Source organism: Erpetoichthys calabaricus, chromosome 10 (assembly GCF_900747795.2).
Source record: "Erpetoichthys calabaricus chromosome 10, fErpCal1.3, whole genome shotgun sequence".
In the NCBI taxonomy this organism is placed as follows: domain Eukaryota; kingdom Metazoa; phylum Chordata; class Cladistia; order Polypteriformes; family Polypteridae; genus Erpetoichthys; species Erpetoichthys calabaricus.
Genome location: NC_041403.2, coordinates 7,660,234 through 7,680,630, shown reverse-complemented (window position 1 = coordinate 7,680,630; position 20,397 = coordinate 7,660,234). Strand labels below are relative to the sequence as shown.

At 41.0% G+C, this 20,397-nt stretch overlaps 1 protein-coding gene across 5 annotated transcripts in view; it reads left to right on the top strand.

Annotated features, from left to right (window-relative positions):
• Positions 1-20,397, top strand: part of mast2 (microtubule associated serine/threonine kinase 2) — a 484,826-nt gene that overhangs the window by 442,850 nt on the left and 21,579 nt on the right. For all 5 annotated transcript variants that reach the window (XM_051932694.1, XM_051932693.1, XM_051932696.1 and 2 more), the window contains 4 exons: positions 7,870-7,988; positions 8,268-8,377; positions 13,586-13,740; positions 20,050-20,366. In XM_051932694.1, coding sequence (XP_051788654.1) covers positions 7,870-7,988; positions 8,268-8,377; positions 13,586-13,740; positions 20,050-20,366 — 701 coding nt within the window. The remainder of the gene's footprint in view (positions 1-7,869; positions 7,989-8,267; positions 8,378-13,585; positions 13,741-20,049; positions 20,367-20,397) is intronic.

Here is a 20,397-nt window from a genome sequence, read left to right as displayed (position 1 = left end):
TTCCTCGATAATGTTCATTCCCAAGATGTTCTTTGACTAAACAAAATTCCATCACTGTGATGTATAAAAGCAAAGTTGGCTGCAGTGGCCTGTGGGTGCATTTTTTAAGGGAGTGCGTGTTTACATGATCTGCTGTTTTCATGTGCCAGAAGTGCTTTTATGGAGGCTAACTGTTTTTCCCATATTTAATATACCCCTTGAATGCTTAAATTTGGAAGCAAATTTGAAGAGAAGCAAATGCGACTTTTGGTATGCTGAAGGTTCACTGCACACCAGTTCAGCACGTAGGAGGCCAGGCCTGTCTTTGAGATGCAGGCCAATATGGAGAGGGAATGCTGGCTTAAAACAAACAGAATATATGTGAGGTTTTGGCTCAGCCCTTCTAGCCACTTATTCACACAGTGCACAGTGCCTTCAGAAAGTATTCAGACCCCTTCTTTATTTTTTTCCACATTTTGTTATGTTGCAGCCTGGTGCTAAAATCATTTAAATTCTGTTTTCCTCTCATCAACCAACACTCATTGTCCCAGAATGAGAAAGTGAAAATAGAATTTTTAGAAATGAAATACAACATTGACACAAGTATTCAGACCTTTTTCTATGACACTTGGCTCCAGAGAGTCCCATTCCATATTTCGACAACTTGTTTGGATTCCAACTGTGGTCAGTTCCATTGTTTGGGCACACACCTGTCTTTAGGAGGTCCTACGGCTGAACAAAACCAAGCTATGAGGTGTGGCAGACGGCCAGAGACCTTGCCCCACCGGGACACCTGGATCAGGGAAGGACCGGGAAAGGGGCAATATCTTCCCTGGACGCAAGAGGGCAGCCCCCCTGATTTCCATCAAGGACCCTGTGGGGGTCCGTGGCCCAAACAAGGGGCTGCCTGGATGGTCTTGAGCCCTGGAGAACAGCACTTCCGCCACACCAGGAAATGCTGTCACCCCAGGAACTGTGTACGCCCAGAGTGCTTCCGGGTGCAAGGGCAGCACTTCCACCACACCAGGAAGTGCTGCCGGAAGATCATCACCAAGCACCTGGAGCACATCTGGGGCCTGATAAAAGGGGCAGCCTCACTCCCTCCGAGGAGCCGGAGTTGGGAGGAGGAAGACGGAGCTTGCGAGAGAGGAGTGGAGGCGGCTGAAGAGAGATAGAGACTGAGGAGCAGTGTGTGAGTGCGTGGAATCAACTGTAAATAGTTCTGTAAATAAACCTGTGTGTTTTGGACATTGGTGTTGTGTCTGTCTGTGGCCGGGCTAGCTTTTACAGAGGTCAAAGTAATTGCTGGGAGAGCTCAGAGACTGGATTGTGTCGAGGCGCAGATCTGGGCAACACTACAAAAAAATGTGCATGCATTGAAGGATTTAAAGAGCACAGCGGTCTCCATAATTCTTAAATGGAGTAAGTTTACAACAAACATGACTCTTCCTAAAGCAGGCCACCCGGCTAAACCGAGCAAACAAGGGAAGAAGGGCTTTGGTAAGCGAGATGACCAAGAACCCACTTGTCACTCTGGCTGAACTCCAGAGAACCGACATTGAGATGGAATAAACTTCCAGAAGAACATCCAACCACTCCAATGCTTCACTAATATGAGCTTTATGGCACTGTGGCCAGATAATACATAAAAGCCCACTTGAAGTTTGGAACAAAATCACCTGATAGCCTCTCAGATTATGAGAAATGAGATTCTCTGGCCTCATTTCAGTGTGTCATATCTGAGGAAACCAAGCACCACTCATCACCTGCATAATACCGCATTAACGGTGAAGCATGGTGGTGACAGCATCCAGAACTGGAAGACTAGTTAGGATGGAGGGAAAGCGGAATGGAACAAAGTGCAGAGATGTCCTTAATGGAGAGCACTGTGGACCTCAGGCTGGGCTGAAGGTTCACCTTCCAACAGGACAGAAAAGCAAAGTGAGTGGCTTAGGGACAATTCTGTCAGTGTCCTTGAGTGGCCCAGCCATAGCCCAGACTTAAACCCAATTGTACAGTGGCAGAATGGAGGAGCCCAAAACACAAGGCAATCCAAGCAAGCAAAGTCCCAAATCGCAAAAATTCAGAGAATGGTCAGGAATTTAGAAAAATTCCCAAAAGCACAATAAAACAAAAGAACTTACCAAAACTTCCTAGCGCATTCAAAATGATTCGCCGAGAAGTGTAGGGGACCGGCCAGATTTATAGGGAGGAGGGCAGTTCCTGACGGTGATTGATTGGCAGGTGGACCCCACCTCTTGAGGGTACCACCCACAAAACGCGTGAAACCTAACCCAAGCAGCTCACATGCAGTACATGGAGACAATCAAAAAGAATGAATAATGTAAACAGTCATTAAAAGTAACATTGACATACAGTACTGTGCAAAAGTTTTAGGCAGGTGTGAAAAAAAGCTGTAAACAAAGAATGCTTTCAGAAATATAAATAGTGATTGTTTATTGTTATCAATTTACAAAATGCAAAGTGAGCGAACAAAAGACAAATCTAAATCAAATCAATATTTGGTGTTACAACCTTTTGCCTTCAAACCAGCATCAATTCTTATAGGTCCACTTGCACAAAGTCAGGGATTTTGTAGGATTCTAGTCAGGTGTCTGATCAACCAATTCTACCAGACAGGTGCTAATGATCATCAATGTCACACGTAGGTTGAAACACAGTCATTAACTGAAACAGAAACAGCTTAAAACTGGGTGAGGAACAGCCAAACTCTGCTACCAAGGTGAGGTTGTGGAAGACAGTTTCATGTCATGGAGCACAGCAACAAGACACAAGGTAGTTCTTCTGCATCAGCAAGGTCTCTCCCAGACAAAGATTTCAAAGCAGACTGAGGTTTCAAGATGTGCTGTTCAAGCTCTTTTGAAGAAGCACAAAGAAACGGCCAACGTTGAGGATCGTAGACACAGTGGTCGGCCAAGGAAACTTAGTGCAGCAGATGAAAGACACATCAAGCTTATTACCCTTCGAAATCGGAAGATGTCCAGCACTGCCATTAGCTCAGAACTGGCAGAAACCAGTGGGACCCAGGTACACCCATCTACTGTCCGGAGAAGTCTGGCCAGAAGTGGTCTTCATGGAAGAGTTACAGCCAAAAAGCCATACCTCCGACATGGAAACAAGGCCAAGTGACTCAAGTATGCACGAAAACATAGGAACTGGGGTGCAGAAAAATGGCAGCAGGTGCTCTGGACTGATGAGTCAAAATTTGAAATATTTGGCTATAGCAGAAGGCAGTTTGTTTGTCGAAGTGCTGGAGAGCAGTACAATAATGAGTGTCTGCAGGCAACAGTGAAGCATGGTGGAGGTTCCTTGAATGTTTGGGGCTGCATTTCTGCAAATGGAGTTGAAGATTTGGTCAGGATTAATGGTGTTCTCAATGCTGAGAAATACAGGCAGATACTTATCCATCATGCAATACCATCAGGGAGGCGTATGATTGACCCCAAATTTATTCTGCAGCAGGACAACGACCCCAAACATACAGCCAAAGTCATTAAGAACTATCTTCAGCGTAAAGAAGAACAAGAAGTCCTGGAAGTGATGGTATGGCCCCCACAGAGCCCTGATCTCAACATCATTGAGTATCTCTGGGATTACATGAAGAGACAGAAGGATGTGAGGAAGCCTACATCCACAGAAGATCTGTGGTTAGTTCTCCAACATGTTTGGAACAACCTACCAGCCGAGTTCCTTCAAAAACTGTGTGCAAGTGTACCTAGAAGAATTGATGCTGTTTTGAAGGTAAAGGGTGGTCACACCAAATATTGATTTGATTTCGATTTCTCTTTTGTTCATTCACTGCATTTTGTTGATTGATGAAAATATTTTTTCACACCTGCCTAAAACTTTTGCACAGTACTGTACATAAAAGAAACAACAGTGAACAAAACATGAATTTGAACCTCAGCCAGCACAACATCATTATTTTAGGATGGTGTGAATCTGAGCGTCTCTACAAATTTACCATTTATATTGCAGCATCAGAAATGAACACCCAGAAGAGCAACTCCTATGTGGTTTATTCTGCCAGGTCATCACAGTATGCGAGGGGCAGTGAAAAAGTTTCCGGAATTGTGGTATATTGGGAGAGTGACGGATCAGATTACACACACATTGTTGTGTAGGGGAGCGCAGCACATCTGTAGAACAGTTATAACAGGTCTGGATTGGTTTCAGCATGTAGTATTGTTTTAATTACCGTTTTTAGTCAGACATGTGCGTAGTCATTCGGCACAATGTTGAAGTTTGAACAACGCGCTAACATCAAGTTCGTGTGCGAATTGGGAAAATCAGCATCAGCACTCTCCCACTATATCACAATTCCGGGAACTTTTTGACTGCCCCTCATACAGTGGGGGAAATAAGTATTTGATCCCCTGCTGAATTTGTTAGTTTGCTCACTCACAAAGAAGTGAACAGGCTCTAGTTTTTTATGGTAGTTTCATTTTAATGGAGAGAGAGAGACAGAATATCAAACAAAAATCCAGAAAAAAACACATTACATCAACATTATAAATTGATTTGCATGTCTTTGAGAGAAATAAACATTTGATCCCCTACAGCCCAGCCAGAATTCTGGCTCTCACAGATTATAATCAATCAATCAATCAGTTACAAATACTCCTGATCTCAACTTGTGATGTGTATAAAGCACACCTGTCCACAGAATCAATTTTTTCCATTTCATCCTCTCCACCACCATGGGCAACACCAAGGAGCTGTCAGAGGACGTCAAGGACAAGGCTAGAATAGGCTACAAGACCATTAGCAAGAAGCTTGGTGAGGAGGTGACAGCTGTTGGTGTGATTATTCAGAAATGGAAGAAATAGATAATGACCGTCAGTCGCCCTCTTTCTGGTCCTCATGGGGTGAGGATGATCATGAGAACGGTGAGGGATCAGCCCAAAACTACACAGGAGGAGCTTGTTAATGATTTGAAGACAGCTGGGACCACAGTCACCTCAATAACATGCAAATCAATTTATAACTTTGATGTAATGTGTTTTTTCTGGATTTTTGGTTGATGTTCTGTCTCTCTCCATTAAAATTAAACTACCTTAAAAATTAGAGACTGTTCATTTCTTTGTAAGTTAATAAGAACATCCCTTTGATAAGAAGGGATGGGCAGTTAGAGGTTTCAGGGAGAGGACTGGTGAAGCACGGTTGTTGTCTATTGAAGCACATTGAATGAATGCCCCACTAAAGCCTTTCTTAATGTGCCGCATCACCAAGAAGGTGGAGGGCTTAATGGCCCTGAGATATTCTCTCTCATGACAAATTACTTTCATGAATGTCAATTTTATTCTAGAAACACTAACTACGATTTCACCCAACTCGAAATAATTCATAGCCCTTACCCCACTCAACCCCACCAAACTGTTTCTCACTGGTCTTTTCCCTCATCCATTCTGTCATCTTTGTTTCCCATCATGCACTTGGGGCACTGCTGCGCCTGTCTTGTCTTTCTGATTTCATTTCTCATTTCTGTATGTACTGTAATCACTCCCATTATCCCAGTGAAGTAAGGTCACACACACTGTTATGAAATGCCTCATGCCTGAAATTCAACATGATCCTCAGCATCACTTTGATTTCTTTTACTGTATATACTCACATATAAGTCGGGTCTTGAAACCCGAAAAATCGATAATAAAATCAGACCCTGACTTATACAATTTGTGAATTTCCTCTTGGGATTAATAAAGTATCTATCTATCTATCTATCTATCTATCTATCTATCTATCTATCTATCTATCTATCTATCTATCTATCTATCTATCTATCTATCTATCTATCTATCTATCTATCTATCTATCTATCTACAACAACATTTATTTCTATAGCACATTTTCATACAAATAATGTAGCTCAGAGTGCTTTTACATGATGAAGAAAGAGAAAAAAGACAAAGTAAGAATTAAAATAAAATACACTAATTAACATAGAATAAGAGTAAGGTCTGATGGCCAGGGAGGACAGAAAAAACAAAAAAAAAAGCTCCAGACAGCTGGAGAAAAAAAAATAAATCTGCAGGGGTACCGAGGCCACGAGACCACCCAGCCCCCTCTAGGCATTCTACCTAACATAAATGATCAGTCCTCATTGTATTCAGGGTTTTCATGGAAGGACTTGATGATGACAGTCAACATGGACTTCTGGCCTTTAATCCATCAATGTTGGGACATCACTGTGCTTTGATTAGGTGGCGGTGGTGCAGGTCGCCACCACAGAAAACAAGAAAAAGAACAGCAAAGAAAGTAGGGGTTAGTACGGATTTTGAAGCCACCATGAATAGTAATGATAATTAATTGAATATGCAGAGCATCAGGATTAAATTAAAATGAAGTTATGAGAAAGCCATGTTAAAGTAATGAGTTTTTAGCAGTTTTTTAAAGTACTCCACTGTATCAGCCTGGCGAATTCCTACTGGCAGGCTATTCCAGATTTTAGGTGCATAACAGCAGAAGGCCGCCCGCCTCACCACTTCTTTTAAGTTTTGCTCTTGGAATTCTAAGCGGACACTCATTTGAAGATCTAAGGTTACGATTTGGAATATAAGATGTCAGACATTCCGATATATAAGATGGAGCGAGATTATTTAAGGCTTTATAAACCATAAGCAGTATTTTAAAGTCAATTATGAATGACACAGGTAACCAGTGTAGTGACGCTAAGACTGGTGTGATGTGCTCGGATTTTCTTTTCCTAGTTAAGATTCTAACAGCTGCGTTCTGCACTCGTTGCAATCGATTGATGTCTTTTTTGGGTGGTCCTGAGAGGAGTGCGTTACAGTAATCTAGTCGACTGAAAACAAAAGCGTGAACTCATTTCTCAGCATCTTTCAATGATAATAAGAGGTCTAACTTTTGTTATATTTCTTAAGTGAAAAAATGCTGTCCTAGTAATCTGATTAATATGCGATTTAAAATTCAGGTTACAGTCAACAGTTACCTCTAAATTCTTTACCTCCGTCTTGACTTTTAATCCTAATGCATCAAGTTTATTTCTAATAACTTTTCATTATTGCCTATCACTAAAATTTCAGTTTTCTCTTTATTTAGCTTGAGAAAATTACTACTCATCCACTCAGAACTACAAGTAAGACATTGTGTTAGTGAAACAATACGCCCGTTCAAAAATACGACACTTTAAATTATTATTATATAATTTTTTTTTTTTACATCTTCTTGCTTCCTACAATCTCGCACCAGTTTCTCAGACACATCAAATTTTGTTACAGCAGCACAGTTACCAATTTCTTTCTCTACGTCAACGACTTAATTTAAAACCAGCTTCGTATTTTCTTCTGATCGAACGCTCCAGCGTTGATAAGAGATGCTCTTACGATAAAGGTGTATGAGGATGTGAGATACAAAAAAACATAAATTAGTGCAAATGTCACTTCAGAATAGTTTGGGTATTTCCGTGTGGTCACGTAGGCACAATAGAGAGACAGAGAGGCTAGGGGCACGCGCTGATACAGCGCATTGCCGTACCCACATAGAAGAGAAAGGCCGTGTGCTCGATGGTGACTCTCTCAGGTGTGCGTTAGCATATCATAATCTCTTGGACCAATAGCGTGAGTTTTCTGCATTCGACTTATATGACCAACATTATAAAATACCAGAAATTATACGATAAAATCAAGTCCTGACTTATCCGTAGGACAACTTATCCACGAGTATATACGGTAAGCTGTTTGGTTTAAGGTTACTTTGTTTCCTGTGCCCAAACCCACTGAACAACCTGGGCACCCAAAATCCAGCAGTCTTTATTTATTTACTATTACACTTTTCACAGAGAGCATCACCGTATCTCTTTATGATGCCCTCGAGTACACAAGGCCAATGTCTTCTTCACACAGGTAGCGCCTTTGAGGTGAAGCAGCACAGATTCTTCATAGACCTGGACTGGAACAGCCTGCTGAGACAGAAAGCGGAGTTCATCCCACAGCTGGAATCGGAGGATGACACGAGCTACTTTGACAGTAAGTCAAGATGGGGGAGGAAATGAAATGGAATGTGTCGGCAGAGTTGTGGCGTGCTGAAGGAAATGTGACGGTGACGCAGGGGCACTTCAAGCAATGGTGGGAGCAGATAAAAAGAACTAATTAATAATTTTGAGATTGGGAGAAGGGGGCAAAATTGTTCTAACATTGGTCAGCCGTGTTGTTCACATGACCTTAAAGTTGAGAACTCTGGAATCCATACTTTTTGATGTCCGTCGGTTTAGGAGGAGTTGACAGTCTTATTATCTGTGTCAACAGCTCGCTCAGATCGATACCACCACGTGGACTCTGAAGAAGAAGATGACACCAATGATGAAGAGCATGTGGAAATTCGCCAGTTCTCCTCCTGCTCCCCCCGATTTAGTAAGGTGAGATTCCAGCCTCTGCTTTAGTGGCACAGTATCTGCAGTAGCGAGGTACTAAAATAGTCCTATTTACGTCCTATAACCTAATTATCATGAGTTTTGATTTTTGAGTATTATTCCATGTTTTTTTATAACAACAAAGTCCACTACCAACCATGTGATCACTGTGATTATTATAGATGATGTCTTCACATAGTTCCTTTATATGCAGATCTTTTAGTTTAGTTTGGGGAAAACTAATAAACCTAGTGAAACACGTGGATCTCTGGTCGCTTGCATTTCTCCATCTTTATCGTTCATACATTCTGTATCTTGCACTCGGAAGCGTAGCAGGATGTCGCTGCTCTTCTTCTACTTCACATTATGTTATTCTTTGTCACTTTATTGGCCTTTGTGATTAGCTTGATGCTCACACAGTTATGCTACCGTTCTTTTTCTTGTTCCTATTGTGGTGTCCTTCATCATGACATCAGCTTCCGCAATTTGCTTGATGCTATGCACATGTCTTTGGTCTTCTTTTTCTTTCTCCTTTGACAGTTTGTTTGTTGCTCACTTTACCATAATAAATGCACAACCACAGGTCACTTTGTCGAGGTTGCTGGTACTTCAAATTGTTTAAATTTTACAAAACATCTGAGGTCATAAGCTTTCAAACAAGATCAAGATCAAGGTTGTGGCCCCAGTAGTTACACATCGACTTCTTGTCATATGCACTTCACTGTCTTTGTTGTTCATTCTGTATCTAGCACTCGATGCTTAGCAGTTGGCACTGCTGTCTTCTTCTTTTTCTTCTTCCTATTATGGTGCTACTCATCAAATAATCATCCTTTTGTGATTTGCTTTACACTCAGCAGATGTCACTGGTCTTCTTTTTCCTCGTACCATGTCACTCCATTTGTCTATCACTTTGCAATAATAAACCCACAAGCGTAGATCAGCTTCCCGCTCTCTAAAATTTTTTGAATCCAAGAACATATCAGGTCATAAGCTTTCAATCAAGGCCAAGGTCAGAGTTCTAACCCCACTAGTTTGCAAGTAATTGCATGACAGACAGACAGACTGTCCAACAGTGAAAGGGCCTTGTTGTCTCACTCTCTTGTACTTCCAAGTTTTGCTTTTGTGTATTGGGCTTGTGACAACTTCATTCTGATATTCTGATCCCTTTGTTTTCCACTGACCTCACGTCTACCTTGTCTGCAGCTAAAAGGCAATTTTGTGAAGAAGGCGTCAGTGTTATCTTTTACCCGGGGTTCCTCCCCTGGCTTATGATTAAAGGACATTTTTCTGGCTTTTTTCTTGATTGGTTATTCTTAATTACTTCTCTTAATATTATTTATCTAATGATAAACTGAACTGAACTAAGATCCTGGATGGCTAATAATTTTCTTGATCTGAATCAAAATAAAACGGAGGTGCTTATAGTGGGTCCATCATCTAAAGCCCAAATTGGTCTTGGACTTCTCTGCTCTTTCTCTGTCTTTTGCAAACCTCAAGTCCACAATGTTAGTGTAATCTTTGACAGTAACCTCTCTTTTGAGAAACAAGTAAATTCTGCAGTCAAGAGTTGCTTTTTCCAGCTTCGTCTATTAGGTAAGATCAAGCCTTTTTTATCTTCTAGAGATCTTGAGAAAGCTGCTCATGCTTTTATTTTTTCTCGCCTTGATTACTGCAACTTGCTGTATTCTGGGATCAGCAAATACGCAGGTTACAGTTGGTCCAGAATGGTGCCGCTCTCTTTCTGGTTGGGGCAAGAAAGTCTGACTCTGTTTCTCTTATTTTAGCTTCTTTACACTGGCTGCCTGTCAGTTTTCGAATTGATTTTAAAATCTTGTTACTAGTTTTTAAATCTTTACATGGGTCTGCTCCTGCCTATTTATCTGAATTGTGTGCTTTACACCAGCCATCCAGAGTGCTTAGATCTTCTGGTTAGTTGTCTCTTGTTGTCCCTCGCACCAAGTGTAAAACTAACGGGGACAGAGCGTTTGCAGCTGCTACTCCTCGCCTGAGGAACTCTTTACGTCGTTACGTAAAGGAGTCGTCTACAATTGAACTGTTTAACACAAAATTAAAGACTCATTTCTATTCACTTGCATTCTGTGACCTTCAGTAATACTGATGGTTTCCTCATTGTGATTACATAACATTACTTCTATTTATTATTTATTTTATTTTTATTTATGTTCATATATTTTTATTTCTATTTATGTTGTTTGTTTTGCGTTTATTCTTTTATTGTAAAGCACTTTGGCCACAGCATTCCTATGTTGTTTTAAATGTGCTCAATAAAGAAGTTGACATTGATTTGATTTCTGTTCATTTTAATTTTTATTATTCAGTTTCTAAGTATGTAATTATGATCTCTCACGTACCTTGTGTTTTGTGAGTGAACCCCCAAATGGGGTGCCACCCTTACCTCACCATTAACAAACAGCCCCAGCATGGCAGGCAGGCAGGCAGGGAAGTTGAGTTCCTGGAGGTTCATTGAATGTGCTTTGATGGAAATGTGAGTCTTACTGAGGGTTTTGCCTTTCTTTTGGTTTTGTTGGATTCCATGAGTTTTTGTTACTATCTTCGATTTCTGGATTTGTGTATTCAGACTTGATTGCTGTAGATTGTCTTTTAGATAAATCCTTGTTGCCTCCTTTTCAGCTTTTTGAGCACTTTGTAATATTTTCTGTTTTTTTTTAATAAATCTTCCAATTATAAAGTTCTTTGTTGCACATCTCGCTTCAAGCCTGGAGTTTACTGTAATCCCCTCCCTTGTGGAGCATTTTAATTATTTTTGTGGACATTCCTTCTAATTTTTAAGTCTTGAAGCAAAGCTCCATTTGTCTTGGAGTAGTCTGAAGCCAGCCAGTGGAGTAGGCACTCGGGCCACTTTGGTGTGAACCTCATTTGGGCAGGCTGGTTTGGATTCTAGGCTGCCTTGTGGCTAGAAGGCCTCACATCTAAGTCATTTTGGACTCTGCCTTTTTTTTTTGTTTAAATGTTTTAAAATTTTGTGTTTAAAAGTCAACACCGCATAGAAAAAAAACTTTTCTTAATACAGTGCCCAGAATCCTACCCCAGCCACACCACAAAGAGGGCAGCTTCAATGGAAGGGCTAGAAAATAACAAGCTTGCTGCTAAATGAACCTTTTTGTGATGTCAGAAGGTCCACACATGATAGAGATTTTGAGGCTGAGACTAGGGTGGACCAAATTATAAGAACGTTCCATTCATTTGCAAGGATTTTTGTGAATTAGATTAAAAAATTTCAGTTTGAAGAATTAAGAACCTTGAGATACTTCAATGGAGAGGCAAGAAGAAATGTAGCTGCTAGAGTGCCAAGACAGAGCTGTTCGCACTGGTAGGAGGGAAGTGAATGCATTGATATGCCCAACAGAAGGAGAGTTTAGGGGATAAGAGTGACATTTACATACAGAAATGACAAGAGGACCTGGCTTATATGCAATCAGAAAAGTGAGACAGGTGGGCAGTGCCCAAACATGTGTAGGTGCCAGGTAGATAGATGATGGGAACGAAGGTGACAGAGTAGGTGATGAGAAAAATCCATTAGAAAATGTCTAGGGGGAAGTAGGGTAACATCTAAGATTTGTTTTTGAGTTGGGTGAATTGATAGCGCTTTTGGAATAAAATTGACATTCATGGAAGTACAGTATGTTTCCAGCAGAGGGGTGGAGCCAGTGGAGCAAAATCTCACGGCCATAGTGGGAATAAAGGGAGAGGTTTGTAGGTAGACTTACAAAGTGACAAACAGATAGTAGAGACGAGCTCCTTTTGACCCATGTCCATTTCATTAGTTACAGCCTTAGTTGGTGTTTCTGGATCATCGGCTTGTGTTGTTTTGTCTGTTAATAGAAGACCTCCTTCAATTTCCCTGAGATGATAACTCAAAGATCATAAAACGTTTGACAGACAAGAGGTGACCATTCAGTCCATTGGTCGCTCATCTCTTTTGCTGATAGCTAAACTATCCCAGTATCTCATCCAGATTCTTCTTGAAGGTTCGGTTTCAGCTGCATGACTTGGTAATTTATTCCACAGTCCCACAACGCTTAAATTCTTTCTGGCCTCAATCTTTAAATCCACTTCTTCTTAATTTCCACTGGGGTTATACGAGTATGAGATTCTCTTTTGAACTCTGTTAGATGATACCTTCGACGATTTTGAAAACCTGAATCAGGTCCCAATGCAACTTCTTCCCTGAGCCTGTCAGAACAGGACATACCTTTCCGTCCCATGATGCAGATGGTTGCTCTCTTCTTCATCTCTTCAAGGGCTCCCCTTTCTTCTCCCTAGTATGGTAACCAAAAACTGCACACTACACTTTATTCAAGATGCAGCTCCACTAGTGCATCTTACAGTATGGACATAATGACCCTAATATTTAACAATTTTTACAATACAACTGGACATTTTGCTTCCCTTTTTTTAATACCTTAGTCAATGGGAATGTTGCATCAACATAAACACCTACGCCCTTTTTAAACGTATCATCCTGCAAAAAAGTGTCTCCCATCTTATATTTTATCATTTGTGTTCCTTTTGCAAAATCTGTAGTAAATCTCTACATTAAATTCTAACCATTCTACATTAATGGAATACTCCACTTCAAAATGATAAATAGTATATTATTTTGATGCTACCTACCCCATGGAATTTGTATTTATGGGGGAGAAAAATTTTGAATCGCATGTGTCCATGGAGAATGGAGATAACATTCATTGATCAAGAGTCCTGTCTTCAATTCAAGTGCACAGTCCCATGTGATGGGGCTATTTTGGACTAATTGGAGTATTAGTTTACCAATATTTTAGCAAACATGCATGCATTTTGCACTTTGTGAGCGTATGATTGGATGCCTTGACATATGGACTGTGTGATACAGAATTTCATGGATGGTTTTGATATTGTTTGCTGTTGGTCACCATAGGCTCCTGTTCTATCAGAAACATTGTTACCTCCGTTGTCCATGAAAAATGAGATTAAAAGTTTTTCCTACATTAGGTAAGCAACATATGCAACAATCATTTTTGGGTGGAGTATGTCTATAATTAGGATCAGGATATGGGTATGGGCACAGTACAGATGTGACATGTGAGGCACTCTTGTGATTAGATCAGTTTCCCTCCTTGCCTTGTCTGCTTTACTCATCCTTTGTCCTACAAGCCATTTCTGTCTAAAGATTTGTATTTCTCATTGTCCCAGGTTTACAGCAGCATGGAGCGATTGTCTCTTCATGATGAAAAGCGGACTCCACCCCCCACAAAACGCAGCCTGAGTGAAGAGGGCAGTGATAAGATGGACAGCCTGAGTGGCCTCAAGTCACGGGATAGAAGCTGGATGGTGGGATCTCCAGAAATGTACGTGCCTGGTGCTGGTGTAGTAAAACTTTCTGCAGTAGCTGCCATTATTTTATTTTGGTTTTGTCATCGCTGCCAATAATGGTGTGTCATAATACCCCTCGAGTCTGAGGTGCCATGCAGAAGGCAGTCGTCTTTGGCAGTCACCTCAAGAGACGTATGTCCTCTTTCACTCCTTCTCAGCTAAAAAGAAAGGCACAAGAAACTCTTAGGTGCTACTGTTTGCTTTTCATTTTTACTGAACAAAGCAGTACGGCGCCTAAGAGACTAAAGAGTTACGTCATGAAGACATTTTTCTCAGGTTCCTTTCCCAGCACTGACTGATCTGTCGTTTAACATTCCAGAGTTTACATTTAGAAACTTCCTTTAAAAAAATCTGGCCTTTCAACAGGGCCAACGGAGTTTATCAGCTTTTGTAACTGGTGGTCAGGACAAATGGTAGGTTTGGACAAAAGGGACAAGTGCAGAGACACTCCCCAGTTGTACAGTGCCTTGAGCAGTGGGGGCATTAGAAGTGGGCAAAGCAGTGGATAATGAATAAGCAATAGGCTGTTTGCAAACAATTTGTTCTTTTTGAACAACTCTATTTGGCGAATCGTAAACTAATCAATATTGGTGGAGCTCAACGGGAGTGCTGATGTGCACGTGTGATGCCATTGGCCTCTTTCGTTTAGTTGTTTAAAGGTCATGTGCGTCTGATTTATTAGTATCGTGATTCTTTCTAGTTATCGGCAAACAAGAATCTCTGTTATTGATCATTGTCTCGTTCATCATACATGTGCAATACAGTAACGACACATTTATATTAGACTATTTGAATTGTTTGTCTTGTAACAGAATATATAAGCATAATTTTAAACAAATTATTTTATATCCCTTTGTACATTCAACAAATTACTGAGCCTATTTCTAATTTTTTGCAATTATTTTGCTTTCATCTTTAGTTAAGTGTACACATTTTACAGCTCATTGAATGCATCAAACATGTAACATTCACTCATTCTTTCAAGTTGTGAAACTCAATCATTACCCAAGAACAAGTCACAGGATTTGCAAATGAGCCACATTAGTTTCTTATTTTAATTATGGATTTTCACTGTATTGTCATGCAGTGTATTATAATCAATTGTCAATTTATTTATGAGTGAACCAAAAGTTTGTTTTTTTTTCTTTTAATTGATGAACCAAATAAATCAGTTCACTTAATCGGGTAGTTTGACGCAATCAAATCATTAAAGTGAATTTGATAGTATTTAGAGAACAGAACAGTTTTCAAATTTTGTATGAAAATGTAGTTTTTTAAATTAGAATGAATTAATCCTAGCCATGCTGCATTAGTGTTGGATCAATACTAAAATTTTGACTTCAGTATCGATACCAGCTTTCAGACCTCACCACCAGTACCATAACAGTTCCATAGCAAATAACGGGTAACTCCAGGATCACACTACACAACACGTCTCTTTTGATAGCTGTGATGTTCTGATCACCCATGAGGTTGAGGTGTGTGGTGACGTCTATGACATTTTTCCACAACTGCAAGTGTCAAGGGAAGGGTGGGATTGAAAGGAAAGCTGGTGGTTACTTCCTGTACTGAAAATTCGAAAATGCTGGTGCCGTACTGCTTTGGGTTTTTCCGTATTTTTCCAGTATTGGTATACTGCTAAACACTACAGTTGTGCTTGAAAGTTTGTGAACCCTTTAGAATTTTCTATATTTCTATATAAATATGACCGAAAACATCATCAGATTTTCACTCAAGTCCTAAAAGTAGATAAAGAGAAACGAGTTAAACAAATGAGACAAAAATATTATACTTGGTCATTTATTTATTGAGGAAAATGATCGAATATGACATATTTATGAGTGGCAAAAGTATGTGAACCTCTAGGATTAGCAATTAGTTTGAAGGTGAAATTCGAGTCCGGTGTTTTCAATCAATGGGATGACAATCAGGAGTGAGTGGGCACCCTGTGTTATTTAAAGAACAGGGATCTATCAAAGTCTGCTCTTCACAACATGTTTGTGGAAGTGTATCATGGCACGAACAAAGGAGATTTCTGAGGACCTCAGAAAAAGAGTTGTTGATGCTCATCAGGCTGGAAAAGGTTACAAAACCATCTCTAAAGAGTTTGGACTCCACCATTCCACAGTCAGACAGATTGTGTACAAATGGAGGAAATTCAAGACTATTGTTACCCTCCCCAGGAGTGGTCGACCAACAAAGATCACTCCAAGAGCAAGGTGTGTAATAGTCGGCAAGGTCACAAAGGACCCCAGGGTAATGTGTAAGCAACTGAAGGCCTTTCTCACACTGGCTGATGTTCATGTTCATGAGTCCACCATCAGGAGAACACTGAACAACAATGGTGTGCATGGTGGGATTGCAAGGAGAAAGCCACTGCTCTCCAAAAAAAACATTGCTGCTCGTCTGCAGTTTGCTAAAGATCATGTGGACAAACCAGAAGGCAATTGGAAGAATGTTTTGTGGATGGATGAGACCAAAATAGAACTTTTTGGTTTAAATGAAAAGCATTATGTTTAGAGAAATGAAAACACTGCATTCCAGCATAAGAACCTTATCCCATCTGTGAAACATGGTGGTGGTAGTATCATGGTGTGGGCCTGTTTTGCTGCATCTGGGCCAGGACAGCTTGCCTTCATTGATGGAACAAAGAATTCTAAATTATATCAGAGAATTCTAAAGGAAAATGTCAGGACATCTGTTCATGAACTGAATCTCAAGAGAAGGTGGGTCATGCAGTAAGACAACGACACTGAGCACACGAGTCATTCTACCAAAGAATGGTTAAAGAAGAATAAAGTTAATGTTTTGGAATGGCCAAGTCAAAGTCCTGACCTTAATCCAATCGAAATGTTGTGGAAGGACCTGAAGAGAGCAGTTAATGGGAGGAAACCCACCAACGTCCCAGAGTTGAAGCTGTTCTGTACGGAGGAATGGGCTCAAATTCCTCCAAGCCGGTGTGCAGGACTGATCAACAGTTACCAGAAACGTTTAGTTACAGTTATTGCTGCAACAGGGGGTCACACCAGATACTGAAAGCAAAGGTTCACATGCTTTTGCCACTCACAAATATGTAATATTCGATCGTTTTCCTTAATAAATAAATGACCAAGTATAATATTTTTGTCTCATTTGTTTAACTGGTTTCTCTTTATCTACTTTTAAGACTTGAGTGAAAATCTAATGATGTTTTAGGTTATATTTACGCAGAAATATAGAAAATTCTAAAGGGTTCACAAACTTTCAAGCACAACTGTGTACTTCTTAAGATTTAATTGCAGTTAAATTAAAGAGAAATAATAACATGAATTATATTGCAGAGTTAAATTTCAATACTTAACGTATTGTAAATCATTTAAAAAATACAGTTATTGTGTTATGACCCAGGTACCCATTAATTTTGGTCTCTGTATAGCTATATAAAATATGAAGGTTCAGTTACCGCCACTTAGTATGTATTTCTTATTTACTAGGGGGCTCTGCCCCCTGCTCGCTTCGCTCGCCAACCCCTGGTGTTGGGAAATGACAAAGAGCGTGATGTATGAATGAGATATAGAATAGTGTGAAGGTGTAGATGATGCAAATAGAAAGCAAACAATAAAGTGTGTGGCACAGTGTAAAGGGTTATTGGAAAATTTCTTTGTACACGCCTTTTAAGTGTAAAAGGTAATTTCAGGTCAGAACTTGTAAGGTCAATGAAGATGGTCATCGTCGTGATCAGAGTCAACTTTGTCAGAGCTTAGAAAGAGTTGTGTCTCTCCAGGAAGTAATGCAATGACTTGGGTATTTATGTTTTCTACATTAATATTGTTTGGACATAATATAGCGCATTGTGTTAAAAGGGGCATTTGGTCTAATGAGATTGCTGTTCCAAATATATCTGTAACTAAGTCGTCGCAGATAAAGGCTTGAGGAATTGTACTAATATCTGGGTGAGGTCTATCTGCATTGGTGAGTGTACCATCTCCCAGATGTAACAACCAATTGTTATGATCTGGATCTGGACATCGCATGTTTTGTATTAAGTGTATCTTTTGAAAGCAATGTTAATTGTCTGCGTATTTTAAGGTGCACTGAACAATAGGTGAGCGCATGGCATGTGGAACAATAGCTAAGCACTGTCTAAAATCTCCTCCTAATAAAAGTACCTTTCCTCCAAAGGGAATATTATTATTCATCAATGTTTGTAGAAGTTTATGAATGGTGTTGAGTAAGTGGCTGGATGCCATTGCACATTCATCAATAATTAACAGTTTTGCAAGACGGATGTCATGTGCAGTGCCACTGTTCGTGTTCATAGTGGATACCGATTTGTAGGATCTAATGCAGTTCATAAAGTTTTCACTTTCAGGTACATCATTAGTTAGAAGGTTCTGTAGATATTCAGGATATGAATGTAAAGGAGGCAGTCTAATTTGACCCTTTTGACAACAACGTGTAAATTCATTACTTGTATTGTCAGTTGTTTCTTCAGGGAAGTTAAGTGAATGACAATGATTGCAAATGACATTCATTAATCCCAATGAAGTTTCCTGAATAGTGGACTCATTATTGAACGCGTTGTCAGCTAACTGGCGCAAGTGTTTAGCAGGTGTCTGTCGTTGATGTCCGTGACGTGTATCTTTTGCTTGTGCCGTTTGAGAGGCGCGTTGTTGTATGTGTAGTATTTGGGACGTGTTGTTTTGGAGCTGTAATCGATTTGCCTGTGTTGTGTGAGAAGCCCGTTGTAGTCTACTGCGTGCATTGTTTGTATTGAGTGTTGCTCGTTTTTGTATGTCGGTCAGTTGAGCTTTCTCTTTTTGGAGTCTTGCCTGCTTGTTTTTCGGCATTCCAGATGCGCGGTGTAGACGTCTGCGTTTATTTATTTTGTCCCTTCGCTGCCGTTTACGTATGTCTGAGACGGGAGGTGTTTCGTTTTGAATCCGTGCCTGTTTCGATGCAGCACTTTGAGATGCGTGCTGTATGCGTGTACGTTCATTGTGTCTGTCCATATGTGCTGGTTTCTGTTAATGTGTTAGTTGAGCTTTGCGTTTTTGGAGCCGAGACATTTTTTCTTCCGGAGGTTCAGAAGCGCGTTGTATGCGCCGCCGTGTATTTTGTTTTTTCATGCGGGTTCGTGTGTTTGGTCCCGTTATCTGAGCCGTATCGTTTTGTACCTGTGATTGTGTATTAATGACTTGTTTGTTCTTCAGCGTGAGAAATATGGGTAAGTAATAAGGAGGATTGCACTAACTGTTAATATGGAGCCTTTTCTGCAGTTGAACGGTTAATAATGCTTCAGTGTAAGGAGATCCACCTGTGCTGCATAGTGTGAAGGTGTTGAGATGACGTATGTTTAATACGGACGGTTCCTTCAGAAATGGGGCTTTGCGTGTGACTTCTTATTGATGTTAGTGTGTTTGTGGGATTCATCGTTGTTGTGAACGTTTTGTGTGCCATGTCCGTAGTCTGTCCCGTTTCGTGTGTAATGGGCTTGGTGTGGCGGTCACGGCTTCTTTTTTTTGGTGTGGTAGGAGCTTGTTGAATCCTCCTCTTTGTGTGCGTCCCGTTTCGTGTGCAATGAGATTCGTGCGGTGCTGTGTGCTTTGCCGGCGTTTGAGGAGGGGGGGGGGGGAATGTTGCTTGGAGGGGGTGGTGGGATTGGTGGGGCGCGAGCGGCTTCTTTCTTTTTGTGTGCCAGGGGCTTGTTGAATCGTCCTCTTTGTGTGTGTCCTGTCCGTTGCTTTACTTGGTGCATGGAGGTGGGTGTGGGATTTGTGGGGCACGAGCGGCTTCTTTTTTTTTTGTGTGCTAGTTTCTTGTGCAATGGGTTTCGTGCGGCGCTGTGTGCGTCGCCTGCGTTTGACTCCTTTTTTCTGTGGTCGCAGCGCCTCATTTCTTTGACTCCTTTTTTCTGTGCTCACTCCTTTTTTCTGTGGTCGTGGCCGCCTCTCGCGGCGCCTCATTTCTTGAGGCGCCTGTGCAGTACGTCTTTTTGCGGCTACGGCCCATGGCCGGATGTCCCTGCGTCCATCCGGTTTACCATTCTCGGTTAGTAATGTGGATTATACTGATACTGTGTGCGCTAGTGCTTCAGTATTTTATTAACTTATCTATTGAGGTTACATTAGATAAATTGCACCCTCCAAGAGCTGAATTCTGTTTTTTGTTAATGTATTGCATTACGTTGGAGGAGTAAATTAAAGAGATGCATTCTCATGTTTCTTTTTGCTATTCTAAAGGTGCCAGAGAGGAAAAGTTGCACCATCAGCCATAATTGTTTCCTCTTTCTCTCTGTAATGCAGCTTGCGCAAACGCCTGTCCGTCTCAGAGTCATCTCACACAGAAAGTGACTCCAGCCCACCCCTTACTGTGCGGCGACGCTGCTGCTCTGCCATCATTGAGATGCCACGCTTCGCCATTTCTACAGAGGATGAAGGAGGAGGAGGAGGAGGAGGTGGAGGTATGAAAAAGACACCATCCTCAACACCCCGGACGCCTCGTGGTGAAGAGTTGCCCCTCTCCATCCCTGAACAACCTCTGGAGAGAGAGTTACGACTAGACGAATCGCCCACCACTCCGGGGTCCACGGCCAGCACACTCAGCAGGTCTACACTCACACGTGAGTTGTTCACTCTCAGGATTGGTAACAG